Raw genomic sequence first — 21,795 nt, 5'->3', positions numbered from 1 at the left:
TTTTTATGACCACATCCGTGAAAGATATGGACAAGTTACATCATATATGATAAGGTAATGCAAATGATCTAAATATCAATCGTGTAAGATTTTGATCGTCTAATCAAGCATAACTCATGAGATTTAGGTAGGAACGGTGGAATGGCATTCTGAGCATTAAGAATGATGTTCACAACACTTTCATGTGAACTATCTGAGAGCTAGTTACAATCTTTGAAATGGGTATTGAATGCATACTAATATTTCGTCAAAAATAATCGAAGTGACAAAAAAAATGCATTTGGTCTATCTTATAATGTTGTGGAATCTGCATTCAGGAACTTCATGATTTCTTAAATCGAACCCGCAAAAGTGATTTACCAAGAAACAATGTCTTAGTCTCTTAGAAGAAGATTTTCGCCTAGAAGACAAAGAACTTGATAGAAGACAAAGAACTTGATAGAAGACTGGAAGATTAGAACACGTTTTAATCCCCATTCCCCCTGATATCAGAACAACCACCACCTGAGTTGTGTTGATTACAACAAAGTAAAGACGTGGAGCCACAGTCAGTCCATATATTAGTAGAAAACTACGGTGCTTATAGTTGGGACGAGTTCTCAGGTACAAGTGATGCCAATAATAGGGCACAGTTGATTCATGCGGATGCAAAGAGTAGAGATGATACTGATCATTCGGAAGGATTTGACGACGTGAAGAATATTTCACAAGGTACACAGCCTGTTCATTTTCGATCCAATAACCCACAATTCGGTTTGCTTTATAAGGCATTTGAAAGTATCAGTCAAGAAAAGAGGGAAACACCATTAGTCTTAAAAAGTGATGGGAGACTTATAATTAAAGGAAGGGAAGGATGGAAAGTAATCTAAAATTTAAAAAGTATTAGTCCCACATTGTGTATTTATAATTACAAAGTGTTTGGAGTCTTTTACTTAAAGAAAGGGAAGAAGTTTGGTTTAACATTATTAGCCCCACATCTGGTAGTTAGAATTAGAGAGGGGTTGATAATTTTTATGTAAGGATGGGAGGCTTTTGAAAGAGATGAGCTAAATATTTTTTTTCTATAAAACACCTGAGCCCGTCCGGCCCGAGCCCGATGGAGCCCGCCCGGGCTGGCGGGTTCGGACGGGCTACGGACCCTCAATTTGTTGTTTCTGTCCGGCCCGATCCGCCCGCCAATTAGTCGCGGGCTACACAATGTAGTGCCCGATCCGCCCGAGCCCGGTTATATTATGCCCGAGCCCGTCCGAACCCGCCCGATTCCCACCCGGCCACCCCTAGTTATGTCCTTAATAACTCCTTAATAACTTCAAATGGTTGGTGTGTTTTTCTATCCTCTTCCAGACAAATGCTTATTTCTTATAGGTGGACTTTATATTTGAATGCCCTTACCTAATTGCAACTATTATACCACAATAATTGGTTGCCTTAGTGGTTAAAGCCTTGACACATACTCCAAAGATATCTGGAAGTTAAGAAGAATTTTTATTCAAAAAAGTTAAGAAGAATTTGTGCAGTAAGATCTAACAGGCCTAAAATATATATACTTCTCCATTGCAACGCCAAGTTGTTTTTAAGTTGATTCTTTTCTGGTTAAATCCTTTTCAATTTGATTGATTCTGGATATGAGAATGGGGAACAAGTGCCTCCTTCTCGTTCTCTCTTTGTGTTTTGTGTCGTTTTAATTGACCCTGAACAGATGCTGATCCAGGACCAGGAGAGACCACTCCCTCTGTTTCTTTTCAACGTTAATAGTGAAATAAAAAAATTAATGTAGATATATTTGTATATGCATTACTGTTTCAATAAATAAAATATGTATAAGTGATAATTTATCCTAAAATCAGTGGTAGTTTAGTAGTGGTCGATAAGTCTCACGTTTTAACTTTAAATCCCCTTTATTCACTTTTTCTTTTTTATTTTCTTTGCGAAATACTTTAGGTTTCAAAACTGTCTTTGCCTTTAAAAAAGAAACAAAAATAATTATTTGACAACTAACATATATAGTCAAACAACTACACTCATACTAGAAAATAGAAATTGCCTCCTCCAAAACCAATTATATAGATCGATTTTTCTTTTCTACTGTTTTGAAGTATGTTAGCTATGTCTAACGTAAAATTTTGGGGATGCCCTTGAGCTGATATACGTCCACAGTAATAACTATACAATGTATTTGCATTGATAATTACTATGTTTGCAATTTTTTTGTTTAGTATACAACCTCGTTCCCATGAGTCCAAATCTTGGATCCGTCACTGACTGTGAAATTATCTGCTATCGCTAACTTTTTTGGAAATTAGATGCAGTATTAAATAAAATTTCAAAACAAAATTTAGCTATTTAATTTTTATTTCTTTATTTGTGACAAGCAAATTATTGATCATTACACGTCTTTAAATTAAGATATTATATGAAAGTATGACTCCTTCCTTCTCGTTTAAATATGATGAATGATCAGATTCCTTAGGTAGTTATAGAGAACATCTCTGTTTCCTCTTGAATTCGTATGTGTATATGTTGCGAATATAGCGAATACATTTTCATCTTAACCATGATTATAGAGAACAATGTTACTTTCTTTCGAAAACATATCTAAAATTGCATATATCTCCATGAAATACACTTAGAGTACTAATGTACTAGTTTTTTTTTTTTTTCTTCAAGTGGTGGATAGAGTTGACATAGATTTAGACATGAAAATTAGAAAGGGTACCATTAGAGAAACATCGATGTGCTCGATTGGGCCTCCGTTCACTTTTTCTTATATTGGGCCTAGATCCATTTATTTCTAATGGGCCCGAATAGGCCTGTGTGAAGCGCCATCCGTCGTCAGGTCCGTCACCATTCGTTCGGCTTAAAAATGAATCTGCTAGAAAAATCTAGGTTCGCTGGAAGCGGAGAAAATGCTGAAGAAGAAAAGCGAGTGACGAAGTTTGAGAGAAACCCTAATTCAATTCGACTGAATTCTAAGTAGTAGTAGTAGTATAATTGTCATGGAAACCTCTTCTGAAATGGAGATGGACGAAGGAATGGAAATTGAAACCAGTGGTTCATCAACTACGATGATCGTCAATCAGGATACCAAGAGTTTGCTTCTTATGGCTCGCCAACACATTCATGAAGGAAATGCTTCTCTTGCTCTCCAAGCGGTATTTCCTCTCTCTCTCTCTCTCTCTCTCTCTCTCTCTCTCTCGTTCTCTTAATGATGCATTTCTAATTAAAGTGTCTTCATTTTATCTTTCTTTAAGTTTTCAAGTTTTAATTTGTTTCGTGTTCTTGAACAAATATACAATCTTGAATATTTTCTGAAGATAAATTATCAAAGGATCTCACGATTCTTTAACCCTATTTTGAACTTTCCTGGAAATCAATATGGAAGAAACTAATGGCTTCCCACATATTTATGGAAGATTGTTAGTATAATTACAATGGGTGATGGTTTTTGCTCCCACTGTGTTCTTTGTTGAAATGCATAGTTTGACAAGACAATTTCATTAGTGTTGCTAGGGAACTCTTGGGTTTCTTGGAGTAATTTCTTCATTATGATTTCGTCTACTATTATCTAATTCTTACTTCTTTTAGGGCACTCTTGGCTTTCTTGGAGTAATATCTTCATTATGATTTCGTCTACTATTATCTAGTTCTTGATTCTTAGTTCTTTTAGGGTTTATAACATTCTTTTTGCAATTAATTATCTTTTCAGTGATAATATAGCACTCTCGAAGCACATTTTCGTCTTACCATCCAATCCCATTCTATTTTAGCATTATCTTCAAAATAGCTTGTTAATTCTTATAATGAAGTTTATGGAAATATTAATGAGATCAAGTCATAGTAGTAATACTTGCAAATACATAAATCGCAATTGCCTCTGAATATGGCATTTATTACACGAGGATTTGTTCGGGTTGAATAAAATATAATGAAGTTTATGGAAATATTTTTGAGCTAAACATAATGAAAATGACTTACGAGTAAATAAGAATGAGGTGAAGAAAATCTAGGACGTCACAGTCTAGTCTACTATTAGCGTTCATATCATTATATCAAACTAAGTACTAAAACCCTAATTATTATCTCTCTTATAAGTTATAACACAAAGAAATTGTAGAATCAATCTCCATATTTTTGGAAGGTAAAATATTGAAGACATAAACCACATCTCGAAATTCATAACCTACTTCACTTGTAAACTATAATCCTAAACATTGGATTTAAAACCTAAGCATATATAATCGAACTAAAAATTGTATATCAATGTAAGCACAAAGAATCAAAACTTGTCATTGGACGTTACGGATTCGAAGTTGTTTAGTTACTTAGACTAATCGCAGTATGATTAGTTCAAACATGGCTTGTGGATAACACAACTAGAACATTATCATTGAAATTAACTAATAATGTTACGTTGTCATCCACCACCCTGTAGGTGATCAGATACTCATGAATAAATATTCATCTTATGTGTTAATTACAGAGGAGAGGAGAAGAAGAAAAAGAGAAGATGGAAAGAAGTACTCCGGTCATATTATGTTCATGCCTACAAGGCTACACAATGTTCCAATTATCCCATCCATAACTGATCTTGGCTCTTACCCTGAAAGTTACTCCCGAAACCGTTCCATTAATGAAACTAAATTGATGACCCTTTATGTGTTGCGTGTTGGCTCCTTATCTTCACTAATTTCCAATGTTTCAAAGGAAACCAATTTGGAAAAGTATTTGGTTTTCCAACTCGCTGCCTGCATCGCACGTTTCTATTTACTAAACAGAAGATTTGGTTTCTTTTTTAACCCTTACGTTTTTTTCCATTTTTTCTTAAAGAAATTCTTTTTTAAGAGAAGTGGCCCAAGCTTCGGTTTCAACCTTGTTTCTTTCTATTGCGGTAATCAACAAATGCAGTTCATTGATCATCATATTCGTCTAGCATGCTTTTTTCTCCTGTGACTTAACTATTGTCGAGGGCCTTGAGGCCCCTCTTGGGTTCTTACATGTCAGTTCTCACAATAGTTCAAGACTAGGATGTGAAATTGCTATACACATCTCGGTTGAAGTTAGCTGATTTGCAACTCTATTCATCTGCCCATTTAATAGCAAAACTGCTGTTTAGCATTGTTGTTTTTCGAGCATACTTATGCTGACGTGTCCTGTAACCCGTAACTATGTAATATTATTTGTTCGGCCTACATATAATTTGTTGCAAAACCAGGTAGTAGCAGCAGTGAAATCTGATGGAGGGGAACAGGCTGTGATCCAAACACTGAATCGTGCTCGTGAGCTATACAGGAACAAACTCCAAACAAGTGCTGCTGCTGATGAGCTGGCTTCGTTGTTTGCTGAGTGTGCTATTGCCGAAGCAGAACCAGTAAAATCTGAGCCATCGCCAACTTTCACAATGAAGCCACAAGGGGTTGCGACACCAAATGCTGATGATAGTTCGATTCTTACAAAAACTGGTAGAAAGCAAATCATGTTGGACGCTTTTATGGATGGCAGCAGCTTTGTCTGTTTGCAGTGTGGGGGACTTGTGAGTAAAAATCGTAAAGACGAACACCTTGCGTACTGGTGCTGCGGAATTTGATCGGAGGCTCGAAGTAGGTTCTATGGTTCATGTGCTTGCTTTCATCTGTAAAGGTCCATCTAATCCATGCCTGATTAGTATAATCTTGTTTGTAACATTTGAAACCTGCAGTTAAGAGTAAAAAATGTGAAAGTCTAGTATCTCTTAAATACTTCAACCTGTTGTTCGAAAAGGTACAATTATACAACTTAAAGTGGTCGTACTGTGTTTTTCCGCACAAATAAGAAATTAACATTTGAGCAAATTATGGTTTGTTTTAAAATGTTTTGGCATGAACCGAGGTTTTGTTTGGTCTCATATTTGGCTCAAGTAGTATTGTGGATGATGATGATGATGATGATGATGACAAAGTATAGTTTTGACGTTGTTTGATGGAAGGACATTTTATGGAGATGAGGGAATGGAAACCGCCTGAAGGATACAGAATTAGGCAATGATATTTGACTTGGGCTGGGTGAGTAGTGAAAATATTATTTCTATCTTACTTCCTTCAATGCCTAATGTCCGAGCGGTAGCCAAGATGCCTAAACCGAGAAGCTTAAGAATGGATGTCAGGATCCCACCTGTTGGCTTGGGATCCTTGACATGATAGTTGGTTCCCTCCTATGTGATGGGCGAGTGGGTGAGAGAGTCTACGACAAGGGAACCCGTGCGACATGCCCTCTAACACGTGCTAGGCCAGTTCTACTGGTTGCTCCCTAGAATAAAAAAGTATTTCAGGCAAGTCTGAGGGCTCACCAGCCTCATTTGCGACATATTTTCTATTGATCTCCAAAAGTATTGATTTCAGCTATATCAGGTGTTAGAGTGTTGATCCAGTAAAATCAATCCTCTTTAGATTTATAATGTTGTATCATACTAGAGTTAGAAGATCTTGCCATTTAATTAAGCTGCAAGATTGTTTTCTTTCAATATAACATTGAAAATAATACAGTATTAGCATTTCTTGTTTAGTTTTCATATATCTTTTGATTGATTCCTATATATTACAAGTTTAAACGATTTTAAGACCATGGAATAGCTTAAAAACACTGGGGATAAGTTTAAATATACAGATAAGACAATCATATAAGAACTCCAAACACACATAAATTAGCAAACTCAGTGACTCAGAGCTACTGAGAGAAGAGAATTGACCCTGGGTCGGTCATTGGTGAAGTTGTGGTCACCGACTAACTGATTGAGAATAAAACACACTCTGTCCCATCTCGTCTGCCCCTGATAACGCCCTCGTCGAATGAGTACTTGGTGAACTCGGAGTCCGATGAGTAAGGTGGTAGTAGTTATCGAGTCGAATATTCTTGTAACTTGCCGAGAGAAAGGAAGATAGAGATTGAATGGCCATAGAAGTGGAGATAACTTGAACAAGTGAAGTAGAGGAAGTTTAGCAACAAGTGCCAGTGGCATCATCAACATTTTAAGATATGTTTTGTTCTTGCTTTTGTTATCTATGAATTTGAGGTATATCTGAATGCTGATTTTGCTTTGTTTCTGTTTTGGCTGAGTTGTTTGTTGGAGGTAGGTAGGAATTGCTTTGACCTAATCATCCAACTACCATTCTTCTATTCTTAGTTAGACAAGGCTTATCTATGTACTTGATGAATTATCATATATAGGAAATCTGAGCTACTTTTGGGGTATGATATATGATGAGCTAATTAGGCTAATGTGCTTGGATCATACTCAGAATCATTATACCAAGATATCATTTCATCTATGACTTTTGACACTTTTATGATGATTACCAAACTCAATGGACTAATGCTGAAAGAAATTAAAGTTTTGTTCTATTATTACAAACTAACTTTTGGGGAATGGTCTAAGGTATTGTTTTTTTTTTGTGGAAGAAAAAGATATCCGCGTTAATAACACAATAAGTCCTATATTAACAAAACAAGCTAAAAGTTAAAAAAAAAATTAATATTCAATTTGCGTACATCATTTTGGAGATTCATCGAACAGATCATTTAAATTGTTTCTATTTTGTAAGTTAAAGAAAGATAATTTTAATTGACACCAAATTCTTTTAGAGTTTTTCCTTGAGTGTCTCAGTGGAGATGTTCTTAACTTAGAGTTTCTTCTTGAAAGTTTCTAAAATAAATACCTTCCAATCATCCTTGAGTGACTAATAGAGTGTTCCTAAGATGATTTTTTAAAGACTCCAAAAATCCTGTGTAACACTCTAAATTTTAGAGTTTGAGTGTCTCATTGGAGATGCTTTTGAAGAGCATCTCCTACGAGACACTTGAACTCTAAAACATAGAGGGCCACTTAGGATTACAGAGATTTTGTTAAAAATCTACTCCAATAGGACACTCTACTAGACACTCTATAATGATGTGGATCATTTATTAATAGAGACTCTCAATAGAGACACTCTAAAATTAGAATGTCTTTTTGAGACTCTCTAAGTGTCACTTTAAAATTCTAACCAATAGAAACCCTTCATTTTTTAACTACTTTCTATCTATTGAATTTAAGAGTGACATGTGCATTAAGTAGAGGTATTTTAGAGATCTTCATTGGAGACAAAAAGAATAGACTGTCTCTATCTTGACACTTAGAAAATAGAATTGTAGTTCACACTTACATTTAGGATTTTAAAGTTTTTCAGCTCCATTGGGGATGCTCTTATTTAAATGAGATAAGACTAGCCAAGCTTATGTCCATGTGGTATAGTAGTACTTATCGGGTCGGGCCTAGGCGATCCTAAAATGAATGTGTAAGTCCGGGTTATAACCCAAGCTTACCAAGCCAGGTTAGAATAATGTCAGGGCAAGCCGACCGATTAAACCAGGTAAACCTGTTCGGTAAGGGACCAAGTCTGCTAAACCCAGATCGGGTTGGGGCACTGCGCTAGCCCGTCAATAAATTTTTTAAAAACTTTAAGAACTCCAATATTGACTTCATCTTTGTCATCATCACCTTCAACATTTATTTAGAAATTTTTTCTAAAGTAACCGTTGAATCACGGTCCAAGATGAACTCATGAAATACCACAGTCCAAGGTGATTTGGAAAACAAAAAATGAGTGAGAGATCCAAAATTTGGGGGGAAAATGAGCGGGAACACCATTTTCGGCCAGAAATGAGCTTCCAGTCCAAAATGTCAGGACAACTCATTTTTGGCTGGTTTTCATTTCTTTTTCTCCCCCTCTTGCCCCTGGTTTGATTATCAAACGAAAATTTCAAATTTTAGAATCCAGTCCAAATTGTCAAACGAAATTCTGGAATCCCGCGAGCAAACTCTCTCTTCTCGTTTTCTTTCTCTCTCTAAAACTTTCAGAAGGCCATGGATGTTGATTATCTTTTTCCCCTCTCTCCATATAAATATTTCGAAATTTGGAATTTTTTTTTTCTCTCTCTCTAAAACTTTCAGAATACCATGGACGTTGATTATCTTTTTCCTCTCTATCTTTCTGAAGTAATCTTCCTTTCTATAAAAATTTTCTGAAAATTCTTCCCCTCTCTCTCTCTAAACTTCTAGTATCTCTCTCTAAAAATAATTCTGTAAATTTTGGAGAGAAACAGAGGAAGAAGATATGTAAAGTTTCTGGAAATTTTCTCTCTCTATATAAATATTTCGAAATCGATTATATTTTTGCCATCTCTATCTTTTTGAGAAAAGGAAAGTAGTAAGATTGGAGAGAGAAAATATGTTTAAATAGAAATAAAAAGAATAAAAATAGGAAATATGGAGAGAGAAGAATCTGGAGAGAAAAAATGAAAAAGCAATAAAATTTAGAGGAAAATAGGAAAAATCTAGAGATAAATTCGAAAAGTGTGTAGTATATAACCAAATGGCTAGTACACAGAAAAATTTCCGGTAAACAAGAAAATTTCCAGTATAAAAATGGCTAGTAAACAGAACAATTTCCGGGAAACAACACAGTTTCCGGTAAACCAAAAAGTTTCCCAACACAAAAGTGTCTAGTACACAAGAAAATCCCCAGTAAATTAAACAGTTTCCGGTAAACCAGAAAATTTCCCAACACTAAAGTGTCTAGTACACAAGAAATCCCTAGTAAATTAAACAGTTTCTGGTAAACCAGAATATTTCCCAACACAAAAGTGTCTAGTACACAAGAAATTCCCAGTAAATTAAACAATTTTCGTAAACAAGAATCAATCTGGAAAAAAATTGAGAGAAATTGGTTAGAAAGAAATTCGAAATTAGTTAGAAATTGGTTAAAATTTGAGAGAAATTAGGAATTGGTTAAATTAATAATTCTAGAAAGTTAGAGAGAAAAATTCGAAATTTGAACCAATCTTGAAAAAAAAGAAATTTGAGATAAGAAACAAATCTAGAAAAAAAAATAAAGAATTTTGAACCAATCTGGAAATATTTGTTTAGATTGAAGAGAAAATTTTGAAAAGAGAAGAATTTGTTGAGATTGGAGAGAGAATATGAATTAGAGAGAGAAAATCTAAATTAGTTAGAAATTGGTTAAATTAGGAGAGAAATTAGGATTTGGTTAAATAAATAAAGAGAAATAAATCTGGAAAGAGAATTAGAGAGAGAAAGTAAAATGCGGAGTGTAGAATCCCGTGATTATTCAGAGTGGCAATTCCGTAAATTTCTGGATGGCAGCTTCCGTAAATTTGATGAAAAATCGAGGGGGTCACGGTAATTTCTCGTGGGTGGCTGACACTTTGGACTGGGTTTACATTTTTGGCCGAGTTTGGACCGGGCTCTTATTTTGGGCCCGATTTTGGGCCTTTCATCCATTCCCTCTTTGGAAAATGGGTTTCTTAGCCCAGTTGTTGGATCACGGTTCTTCTTGAACACCTTAACACCTAATTGTTGGATCATGGGCAATTGCTTATAATTTCATACTCACCTTGGATGGTGGTAGGCTTCTTCTTGAACACCTTAAACACCATAGAGCACACCTTAAACACTATAACCAGTCAAAGTTGGTAGTAAATAATAACCGACTTAAACTTCATAATAGATAGGCACAATATGTTGGGAAAAACGGGCACTTAGGCGCAGCGGAAACAAGAGTTTTTCCCTTTGTGTTAGTTACGAGGATAATATAGAAGAATATGTGGGAGCAATAAACAAAGAACTGAAAGTAAATAAGACAACGATTTTTAACGTGGGAAACCTCCTCAACGTGAGAAGTAAAAACCACGGGACTCGTAGTCCAACCAAATCAACTATGATAGCAAAGTAGTTACAGACTACGTCCAACCGAGACTCAGACCCTTCCCAAAAGAATCAATCTCAAACACGAAGAAACACAGAGAAACCCTCACAAGAAAGAACAAAACAGTCCAGAAATCTGAAGCCCAAAACGACCCTAAATTCACTAGGATTCCGGCGACCAATCAACGATCCCTCCGTACAAATACTAGATGAATATGTCAAGAACAGTTCTGCCAAATTTCAGCTCAATCGGAGAAGAACTCACCGTCGGATTTTCCGAACAACGAAGACTGCGCGTGCTGAAAAAGTTCTGCCCCGCTCTTCTCGGCAACCTCCTTCTCTCCCTTCTTCTCTTGTGCGTTTCTAATTGTGTTCTCCCCTTTGGTGCTTCACACACACATCTAAATTAGGTTAGGTAGTATTTATAGACTCCCCCTTAATCCTAATTCCACCGTCATAAGTAACCGACCCAAAGAAACTCGACTCGGGTCTGGGTTTGGTTTCCTAATCCAAACCCAACTAGGTTTCCCCACTAGGAGGAAAACCCAACACAATAGAAGGAAGGGAATGGGCAGTCCTAAAGGTCTCGAAGAGCCTAGCTTGCCCTGTTATGGAGACCTGGCGGCGAATGGAGATTGAAGCACAATAACGAAATGCTCAAGACTATGATGGTGATGGAAGTGGAAATGAGAGGATGTTGAAGCTTTTTCTTTTTTTGTTAAGGATAAGAGGATGTTGAAGCTGGTGGAGGAGAAAGAAAAAAATTAATTAAGGACAACAAAATAATTAAAAGAATTTAGTAATGAATGACATGAGTGGATGATTAATGATCTTGAGACAACAAATACACGCATATTGTCAAAAGGGTAAAATTGGTAATGAAAAAAAAGAAAAATTAATGTCGGACAGTAAATGGACTATAAAGTGAGACGGGTCTGGCCTGGTCAACATTGCCCTAATCCAAAGACATCGGTCGAGTCGGGCCAGTCTTACATGCTGAGCTCAAAATCAAGCCCAACATGGGACTGGATAAGTGGATATAACTTAGGGGGGTAGTGGTTGGGGACATTGGGGGACATTTTCATGTCCCCCAATGTCCGTGTTATTGGTTGGGGACATTTGAAATGTCCCCAAATGTCCGTGTTATTGGTTGGGGACATTTCAAATGTCTCCAAATGTCCCCAAATGTCCGTGTTATTGGTTGGAGACATTTCAAATGTCTCCAAATGTCTGTGTTATTCGTTCGGGACACGAAATTAGGGACATTTCAAGACATTGTTTTTGGGAACATTTGGAGACATTTTAGTGTAAATTTGGAGAGCTTTTGGAGAGAAAATGTCTCTCAAAATATGGAAGACACTTGGGGACATTTGAGTAAGGAAGATAATAAAAATAATTATTATTACCAAATCATATTATAATAATATTATCTTATATAATATTATTATTATATTACTACATTATTGTATTATTATTATTATTATTATTACTATTACTATTATTATTATTATTATTATTATTATATATTTGATTAAGGAAGGTAATAAAAATAATAATTATTATCAAATCATATTATTATAATATTATCTTATTATTATATTATTATATTATTGTATTATTATTACATTATATTATATTATATTATATTATATTATATTATATTATATTATATTACATTATATTATATTATATTATATTATATTACATTATATTATATTATATTATATTATATTACATTATATTATATTATAGTATATTACTAGGGTATAGCCCGTGCCTCTGCCACGGCATAATTTTGTGTGAAAATAAGTAGGAAGTGGGAAGGAAGAGAATTTAGTGGGTGGTTTGTAACTAATTTTCTGAACATGGAGAGATTATAGGATGTTAAGGGAAAGAATATGGGTAAGTGGTTATTATTTAGCAGTGAAAAAAACGTGGGATATAGTGATTTTTTGTGGTTGGTTATCAAAAAAGTGGGAGAGAATTAAGGAGCCTCTGATTTGGTGGGTTTGAAATTCAATTTTAGTCGTTAGATTAGATAATTTTTGATGAATATCGGATGGACGTGAATATCCATGACATAAATCTACGGCTCACCTCAAAAAACACCATTGTGTTATATATAATAGATATTATATTATATTATATTATATTATATTATTATTATATTATATTATATTATATTATATTATATTATATTATATTATTATTATTATTATATTAATATTTAACTATATTAAATAATAAATATTTACCAATTGTCCATCAATGTCCACAGATATCTACAGATGTCTACGAAAGTCGAAAAATATATATTTGGAAATATTAATTAATTTTTTTTATTTCATATGGTAAGACAGTAATAATATTAAAAATAATAAATATCAACTAAATATCTATCAATGTCCACAGATATTAACGGATGTCTACGAAAGTCGAAAAATATATTTTCAAAGTAGTAGGGCAAATTTATTTCGTATGATTAGACAATAATGATTACATTAAAATAATAAATGTCTACCAACTGCCATCAATGTCCTCAGATATCCACAGATGTCCACAAAAGTCGAAAAATATATTATTGAAACATGAGTACAAATATATTATTTCATATGGTTTGACAATAATGATAATATTAAAATAATAAATGTCTATCAATTATCCTTCAATGATGAGATAATAATAATAATAATAATAATAATAATAATAATAATATCCACTACACATTTTGTCCATGGATTCAATATGTTGAAATGTCCCCAGGACATTTTGTCCATGAACCAAATGTCTTGAAATGTCTCTGAGACATTTTGTCTATGAATCAAATGTCCTGAAATGTCCATAAAGACATTTTGTCTACTGACAAATGTCCCGAAATGTCTTGAAATATCTCTGGAACATTTTGTCTCTGAGTGTCCTCCAATGTCCCCAACCACTACCCCCCTTAGGGTCTTAGGTTGGCTGCAGCTGCATAGCCCTTCTACTGTTCAGGCTGGGGGCACCCTAAAACGGCCCGGACAGGCTCAATGAGCCGCCCACTAGTGAGTGGGCACACCAAACCACAGCGTGATTCACACGCTGAATATATGTTTGACTTTTCAATAATATCAATCCAAGTTTCAGTTTTTAGTTAAAAAATCTCGAGGAGAGAGAATTAAGCGACGAGAAGAAGAGAGAGAGAGAGAGAGGATGTCTGGAGGCATAGCGAGAGGTCGTTTAGCAGAAGAAAGGAAAGCTTGGCGAAAGAATCATCCCCATGTTCGTACAATTAATTCCCTTTTCTCACACCAACCAACACTACTTCTTCTTCTTCTTGTTGTTTGTGTTTTTCTTTTCCCTTGTTTGTGATATCTCTTATTAGTTGTCCTGGAATTGAAGTTGTTTTTCTTATTTTTTTGTTTTCATCATCTAGGGTTTTGTTGCTAAACCAGAGACAGCTCCAGATGGTTCTGTCAATTTGATGATATGGCAGTGTACTATCCCTGGTAAGCCTGGGGTAAGTCTTCTTCTCTTTCTTTATGCATCTTTTTAATTCAATTTTTGATTGCTTTTATTTAATGAACAGGACATTGAAAATGAGGGTTTAATTTGTACTCTGTAGTTGATAGGAGTAGTTTATATACTTTGAAGCGTTTTAATTGTAAGACGTCAAAGGGTATGGTCATAATTTTAGTTCAGTTGATAATGGAGACTGACTATGTGTTATATCGACTGGGTATGTATGCATGTTGTTGAAGCTGGTTATTAAGACTTATTAGAGGTCTCAAATTAGTTGGATTAGTTTGAAAATATTATTAGTTGTTGTTGATCAGGTACTATTTGTTTATAATTTTTCACTAATTAAGACAGCTACTAGTACGAGTTGATGTGGTTTCTTGCTTCGTCTTCTACCTTGATTCGTTGATTTTAATTGAAGTAAATAATATCAAGAGAACATCATTTTCATGTATGTCTGATATTTGAGTCAGGTTTAGAAACTCGGCAATTTCATATTCGTTCTAGCAATGGCTCGGACTTTCCACCTAGCATCTGCTTTTTCAATATATTGTTTATGAAAGGAACTATCCTTCTTCATTGCGTTCCTTACTCTCTAATCATATATCCCTGGTTCCGTTGATCTAATATTTGATTTACGATAGTGGCTGCATAAAAAATGTGACTTTGCTAGTTGTATGTGGTTGTATCAGTTTTCGACTTTTCCCGTCGGGTTAAACCATCTATTCGGTTTATGAGACTGATTGTAGTTGCAAGTTGATTCATGCATCCAAAAAGTTGAAAATAATATCCTTCACATGCAATGTTCAAATTTGTTGTCCAAGTTTCTCGGAATGGGAGTTTGACAACTTGTTCATGATCCTCTTGGTCTTGTAAGTAATAACCATGTTTCAACTACAAAAAAAAAAGCAAGCTGAGGGTGTCTGACGAGGCGTATTTTAGTGAAGTGCTTGAGATAATTTAAATCGTCCATTACATGGGCAAGAAGGATTATAAATAAAAGTTAAATTAGAGGACTTTGTGAAGTTAGTATTATGACAAACATGAGCATCCAAATTCATCACCAAAGTTGTTTTTGCTGCTATTATCTTGTTCCACTCAGTGGATGGAAGCAATTAATACTTCTTTCTCCGACTTCATTCTTTTGAGATAACTCGATGTTCCCATTCTTGGATAACAGATGCATTTGCATAAAATCCTGATATGATACTTAGTTTGTTTTTCTATTGAAAATAAGAGATGAGAAAGGAAATATAATTGAGAAAAAAATCTTCACTTTGATTTGATCGGGAGAAAAAAAGAAAGAAAAGGGACTTCACTTAGACTTGCCTTATTAAAAAGCAGAGCATTTGGGAAGTTCAAAATCGTTCAAGGACGCTTCAACTTTGGTTCATTCCAATCAAAAAAAAAATTACACACAAAAAAGAAAAATATCATCCCTAAATAAAGTTACATTGTTGGGTAATCTCTTATGGCTTTTAACGAAGTGTTACAACACCTCAAAGTCATGGAGAAGAAAATTTATTTTGCGTCTAGTTCAGTATGAGATGACTGCTTTTCATAATTACGGCTGTTCTGCTTGCATTACTGTTGTAGATATATCCTGTTTTTCGCTCAAAATGGAATTATCTTTATATTGTTTTCCAGAAGAATTAGCAGTGTTATTTTTATGATATGCAGACTGACTGGGAAGGTGGCTACTTCCCACTAACTCTCCTCTTCAGTGAAGACTACCCTAGCAAACCTCCGAAATGCAAGTTCCCTCCAGGTTTTTTCCACCCAAATGTTTACCCTTCTGGAACTGTGTGCCTATCCATACTCAATGAGGACAGTGTGAGTACCCAATAGTACATGGATGACAAGTCTCAAAGTTTCTCTATTGAAACTGACAGTTGACATATCTATCTTCTTTGAAGGGATGGAGACCAGCCATTACTGTGAAGCAAATTCTTGTGGGCATACAAGATTTGCTGGACCAGCCAAATCCGGCCGATCCTGCTCAAACTGATGGATATCACCTCTTCATCCAGGTACCTTGCTCATACAATTTCAACCTCGAAGTCTGTTCTTTGCTTATAATGCCTCTCCTTCTGTTATTTTGAATGCTAAAACTACTGCTACTAATTCATGTGATCCTTATCTTTATAGGAACCTGTGGAGTACAAGAGAAGGGTTAAACAGCAGGCGAAGCAATACCCAGCTCTGCTAATGTGACACATGCTTCCTCGGTGGTTTGCCTCTCAGTCACCATTACCACTCTGTTTAGGTTTCTTGGTAGTGATGTATGAGGCAGGCGCCACCCGTAGACAGCATGGAAAAACTTATAAAACTGGACTAAAAACTCTAAAATAACTCCGCATGCTAAGTGTTCATTTTGTAGAGATTGGTCACTTGTGTAACTAATCTTGTCTGCGGTTTCACTGTTAAAAGTATATCTATCTCTGGGTTTTCTTTCAATTTCATTGTAGATGTGTGTCGAATGCTGCTTAAAGATGTTTGAATGGTCTTGTGCTATTCTATACCTCCAAATCTTATGTGTTCTACTACTTAACCTCCAATGATGTTTGATAGATGAACATTTTACAAGTTATAATATGCATTATTTGCTACAGTAGGAATCTATATCTCTTTATCATTCTGATTTGTATTCTTGTTATGATAGCTTAAATGGAATGATAAGCATGAAAAGTTTTTGTTGACTCTGAAACAATATAGGATTCTCGATAAGAATCTTCACAAGGCCGGAAAGAGTGATACGGATCAGGCAAGAATAGAATCTACACTTACACATTATGATAACCAGGTTGTACAAATAAGTTGTTTCCTTTATACAGAATTGAGAAATTACTCAAGATTAGTTTCTTTGAAGTACTGTGTATAGTAACAGTTTTTTGGACACTTCTGAAGGGGGTAGAAAATCTCTTAGATCATGGAAAAAACATGGGTATTTATCGTCCACTTGTTCCATTACCAGTACTTTTCATTTGAAAAAAGACCATAGAATATGCTTTGTATCTTAGTTATGGTTCTGTTTATTAGTGAATAAGTTGCTGTCAGACAGTGTAGGAGGTATGGTGTGGGCAGGGATCGGGTCTGCACCGAAATGTTCTATATTGGAAATTACTTTTGAGTAAGCCTTACAATATTGATTTATTTTTAAAAAAGACCATATCTGATTAATAACAACTGTAAATCTGATTGTTTGTTTTGTCTTGTACAAGATCAAACAGATGGTGCTGGAGAAGAAACAATCATGGTAATGGCTTCCGTATATTCATTTTCAACTCCTCGATTAAGGTCGTCAACTCTAAAGAAGATGATCCACCCTCTTCCACAGAAGATTTCGCCATGTCACTAAGTTCTTTTACTCGTCTTCTTAACCCTTCTGCTTCTTCTCCATCATACATCAACTGAGTTACCAGCTTACATATCTTATCCCCTTTCATAATCTCTCTGTCTGTATCTAAAAAATATCGCCACTCCTTCACTCCAACTTGAATTCCAATCCTTAGTACCCGTGTAACAAAATATTCGTTAATGAATTGCTCGGCGGACAGAGGCCAAGTGATCATGGGAACTCCTGCACTTAGCGCTTCAAGTATAGAATTCCATCCACAGTGGGTCATGAATCCTCCGACAGCTGGATGATCGAGGATGAGCACTTGTGGCGCCCATTCCCTAATTATCAAACCCTTTCCTTCCATTCTCTCTTCAAAACCTTCAGGTAAGTCTCTTTCTCTCTGTTCTTTTGTTCTCATAACCCAAATAAACGAAAACCCAGAATCATCGAGACCCATTGCTATTTCAAGCAATTGATCACTTGTTAATCTGAGGAAGCTCCCAAAACTAACGTAAAGAACCGAATTTGGTTCCTTCGAGTTGAGCCAATTCAAAACATAATGTTCATCAATGGAGGCTTTCTTCCCTCTCTCTGCTTTATCTATGGTATTCCTATTTCGAAGTGAAACAGGTCCTATATGCCATGATCTTCTTCCCATAACCTTCTTGTAGTGTTCCACATAAGCTGGCTCCAGCTCGTAGAAGCTGTTCACTAGAACTCCATAGCTCTTTAGCTCTGAATCCCGTATATTGTCCAGCCATTCAGAAAACTCATTTCTTTCCTTGAGATCAATAGACAACTGTGACTTGGTCATTTCTATCTTATCTGGAAGACCAGGCACCACAAAGGTCTCTCTATCTGAAGAAATGCCCTCGAAAGGTCTGTAATGGTTTATGCTGTTCTCAACACAGCGAGAGAAAACATTTGTGCTCTGAAAAACAAAACGAGGAATTCCGAGCTTCCCTGCAACCTCGGTTGTCCACGGTAAGAACATATCAGCAACGATAAAATCTGGTCTATGTTCTTCTAAGAGCTGTTTTATCGGTTCTTGAAGCATGTTGATAGCCATGAAAAACTTGGTAAGCATTTCTCTTGAAGTGATAGAGTCGACATTTTCCATACCTTCGGGCAGTCCGACTTCTGCAGCAGGAAACTGAATTACTTGAATGGCAATATCAAGACCCGAAGATATATCTCGATCAATAGTTTTGGAGAGGAAGGAGGCGTACAGCGGAGTGGAGATAATGGTGGCTTTAACATCATGAACGGCAAACAGTCTTGCCGTATCAATGGTTGGAATCAAATGGCCATAAGCCATGAATGGAATAAAGAAGCCATGAAGTTTTTGATGAGCTCCAACACTCATTTTCTTGAACTTGAGAGTACTGTGGTTGAGATGAACTTCAAAGTGAAATTGAAATAAGAGGTGGGGTTTGGGAGCCAACTCTTCAGCTATGTTTACTTATCTGTTATAATAAATGGCGAAAGAATTGAACCACAAGAAAATAATATCTCATTTTATTTTCTCACTAGTCCTCTCAAAATAGACTTGCAGAGAAAGAGAGAGCAAAACTCTTACGTTGTGGTCCTGACTTTTAGTGTTTGGAATTATTTAGGTTTGGATTTTGTGGAGTCTAGAAAGTTGATGAAAAAGGTGGATTAATACTAGAAAGAAACAAAATCTTATCTTGAGATTCTAAGATTCTTCGGTCGGTCCTCCCTCGGTATAACCTCGATACTTTTGCTTCTGTCACGAGGTCGGCCAACCAGAGAGAGAGAAAGATGAGAGGTAGTGAGTTCAGTTGCGCTTTAGGGTTAGGCTTATGTCGAAATTGCTACCAGCTTGTCGATTTGGCTCGCGCTTTAGAGTTAGGCTTATGTTTAAATTGCTACTAGCTAGCTTGTCCCTTTGGCTCATATTTCTCTCAAAGAGATAATTTAGTTAGTAGGACAACAATACTTATCCTGCTAAAGGGGGCTGCACATTCTCCTTTATTTGGGATTGAGAATGAGCCACTTCTTCCCCCTTCGTTCTTGAAGGTTGCCTGACCCTCTTAAATGAAAAAGTCATTAACTAATCGACCGAAAGAGTAGTCTTGGATGTCGACCAATCTATTAGGCAAAGTTTGAGGTTAAATGAGCTTAGCTGATAAAAAACAGGCAATTACTTGTATAGTTATATCATTTAGCTTCAAGAACGACATTAGCTTATGATTTGGAAAACATTCTTATGAACTTTTTTGCAAAACTCAAACGGGTTTATTCTCACTGAAGTAAATTCCAATCAAATAACTCGACAAAAATACCAAATGGAATGACAACTAAAGGACTTCCTTTATTATCATGGCTTCTTCGTGTACTTCTTCATGTCATTGATAACAGAACTCAAATCATTGTAAGACGAACCACCTTCTTCCACAGCTCTTTTAGCCATCTCTCCAAGTTCTTTTGCTCTTCTTCTCATCTCTTTTGTTTCTTCACCATTATCACCCATCAATTCAACCACTACTTTTCTTATCTTTTCTTTCTTCACCACTTCCTTTTTAGCATTTACCCATAAACACCATTCTTCTACTCCAACTTTGATTCCAATCTTCAAAACTTGAGTAACTAACTTCTCATTATAAAATTGTTCTGCAAATAAAGGCCAAGTAATCACAGGAACACCTGCACTTATCCCTTCCAACAATGAATTCCAACCACAATGAGTCATGAATCCTCCGACCGCCCAATGATCGAGGATTAGTACTTGGGGTGCCCAATCTCTTATTATCAACCCTTTACCTTCCATTCTTTCTTCGAAACCTTCGGGTAAAAATCTTTCTTCTTCTTGTCCGTTCAATATTCTAACAACCCAAATAAATGAAGTACCTGATTCTTCAAGACCCATTGCTATTTCAAGCAATTGATCACTACTAAATCTTGAAACACTCCCAAATGAAACATAAAGTACTGAATTTGGTTCTTTAGAGTTAAGCCAATTTAAGATATGATTTTCATCAAGAGATGATTTCTTACCCCTTTGAGCTTTATCTGTTATATTCCTATTCCGAAGCGAAACAGGGCCAATATGCCATGATTTTATTCCCATAACATTCTTATAATGATCTGCATAAGCTGGTTCTAACTCATAGAATGTGTTCGTCAAAACCCCATAGCTTTTTAGCTCCCATTCTTTAGTTTGTTTCATTACTTCTGTTAATGGAGTTTCCACTTTAAAATGCTCAGGTAATTGTGACAAAGTCAACTCTATCTTGTCTGGAAGACCAGGAACGATAAATGACTGATCGTTATCGAACGAATTCAGGGTTTCATAAGGTTTGTAATTTCGTAAACTATCCGACACACACCCAGAGAAGTAGTTTGTTCCATGAAAGACGAGTCGAGGAATGTTAAATTTGCTTGCAACTTCTGTTACAAAAGGTAGAAACAAATCGGCTACGATAAAATCGGGTTGGTGTTCTTCTAGGAGAAGTTCAAATGGTTTTTGGAGCAAGTTAAGAGCTTTGAAGAAAAATGGAAGCATTTCAGCTGAAGTAATACTATCTACAGTTTCACAACCTTCTGGTAATCCAGCTTCAATAGAAGGGAATTGAAATGTTTGAATGTTGATGTCAAGACCAGATAACCTATCTTGATCAAGAGATTTAGATAGAGATAAGGCAGTGAGAGGAGTAGTGAGTATGGTTGATTTAACACCTCTAGCTGAAAATAGTCTAGCTATATCAACTATTGGAAGTAAATGACCTTGAGCCATTAGAGGGAAAAACAAGACATGCAATTGCTGAACTTCAGAACCCATTTTTTGACCACTGAAATGTTATAGGAACTAGTTGGAGAGATAGAGATTTGAAAGAGAGAGAGAGAGGGAATGAGGAGTTACTACACTTTGAGTACTATTTATAGCATTAAAGATGTGGAAGAATGTGGAAGAGTACTAATTGAACACTAACTTTGAATCATATTGAGGAGGAAGTTCTTTTAATAATATCCTAATGTCTCATATAATGTCCAAGTCATTACTTTTTTCTTTTAAGCTAAGTAAATGTTTGGATTTTTTTCATTAATTGAACCGTTTCTACTTTTCCTTCGTTAAAATTATGTCTTAATACTACAAGCATTTTTTGTAAGCAAATGTGAAGCTAACAAATCGATCTGAAACCAATCTTCTGAAATTTTATTATTGTTGCGTGAAAATATAAAATAAGTTGTACAACATAATACG

General features: G+C 35.6%; 4 protein-coding genes across 4 annotated transcripts; 2 read left to right on the top strand and 2 right to left on the bottom strand.

Moving 5' to 3' along the window:
* Positions 1–2,840: 2,840 nt before the first annotated feature.
* On the top strand, positions 2,841–5,828 carry LOC147533258 (uncharacterized). The gene is made up of 2 exons (XM_086649103.1): positions 2,841–3,152; positions 5,213–5,828. Exons 1-2 carry the CDS (start codon positions 2,997–2,999, stop codon positions 5,582–5,584), a joined length of 528 nt encoding a protein of 175 aa, XP_086505229.1. The 5' UTR covers positions 2,841–2,996; the 3' UTR covers positions 5,585–5,828.
* A 7,944-nt stretch (positions 5,829–13,772) lies between these two features.
* On the top strand, positions 13,773–16,841 carry LOC147533257 (SUMO-conjugating enzyme SCE1-like). Its single transcript, XM_086645353.1, has 5 exons — positions 13,773–13,993; positions 14,148–14,231; positions 15,911–16,063; positions 16,147–16,260; positions 16,379–16,841. The coding sequence occupies exons 1-5, from the start codon at positions 13,925–13,927 to the stop codon at positions 16,442–16,444; spliced, it is 486 nt and encodes a 161-aa protein (XP_086501479.1). The 5' UTR covers positions 13,773–13,924; the 3' UTR covers positions 16,445–16,841.
* A 538-nt stretch (positions 16,842–17,379) lies between these two features.
* Positions 17,380–18,936, bottom strand: LOC147533256 (scopoletin glucosyltransferase-like). The gene has a single exon (XM_086645351.1). The coding sequence runs from the start codon at positions 18,934–18,936 to the stop codon at positions 17,482–17,484; it is 1,455 nt and encodes a 484-aa protein (XP_086501477.1). The 3' UTR covers positions 17,380–17,481.
* On the bottom strand, positions 17,380–21,372 carry LOC147533255 (putative UDP-glucosyl transferase 73B6). Its single transcript, XM_086645350.1, has one exon. The coding sequence runs from the start codon at positions 21,370–21,372 to the stop codon at positions 19,912–19,914; it is 1,461 nt and encodes a 486-aa protein (XP_086501476.1). The 3' UTR covers positions 17,380–19,911.
* Positions 21,373–21,795: the final 423 nt, after the last annotated feature.

The sequence above is a fragment of the Eschscholzia californica genome, unplaced genomic scaffold (genome assembly GCF_041429995.1).
Source record: "Eschscholzia californica isolate CP2 unplaced genomic scaffold, dmEscCali1.0.p SCAF_6, whole genome shotgun sequence".
Classification (NCBI taxonomy): domain Eukaryota; kingdom Viridiplantae; phylum Streptophyta; class Magnoliopsida; order Ranunculales; family Papaveraceae; genus Eschscholzia; species Eschscholzia californica.
The sequence above is the reverse complement of the archived record's forward strand: the minus strand, read 5'-3'. Positions and strand labels throughout refer to the sequence as shown.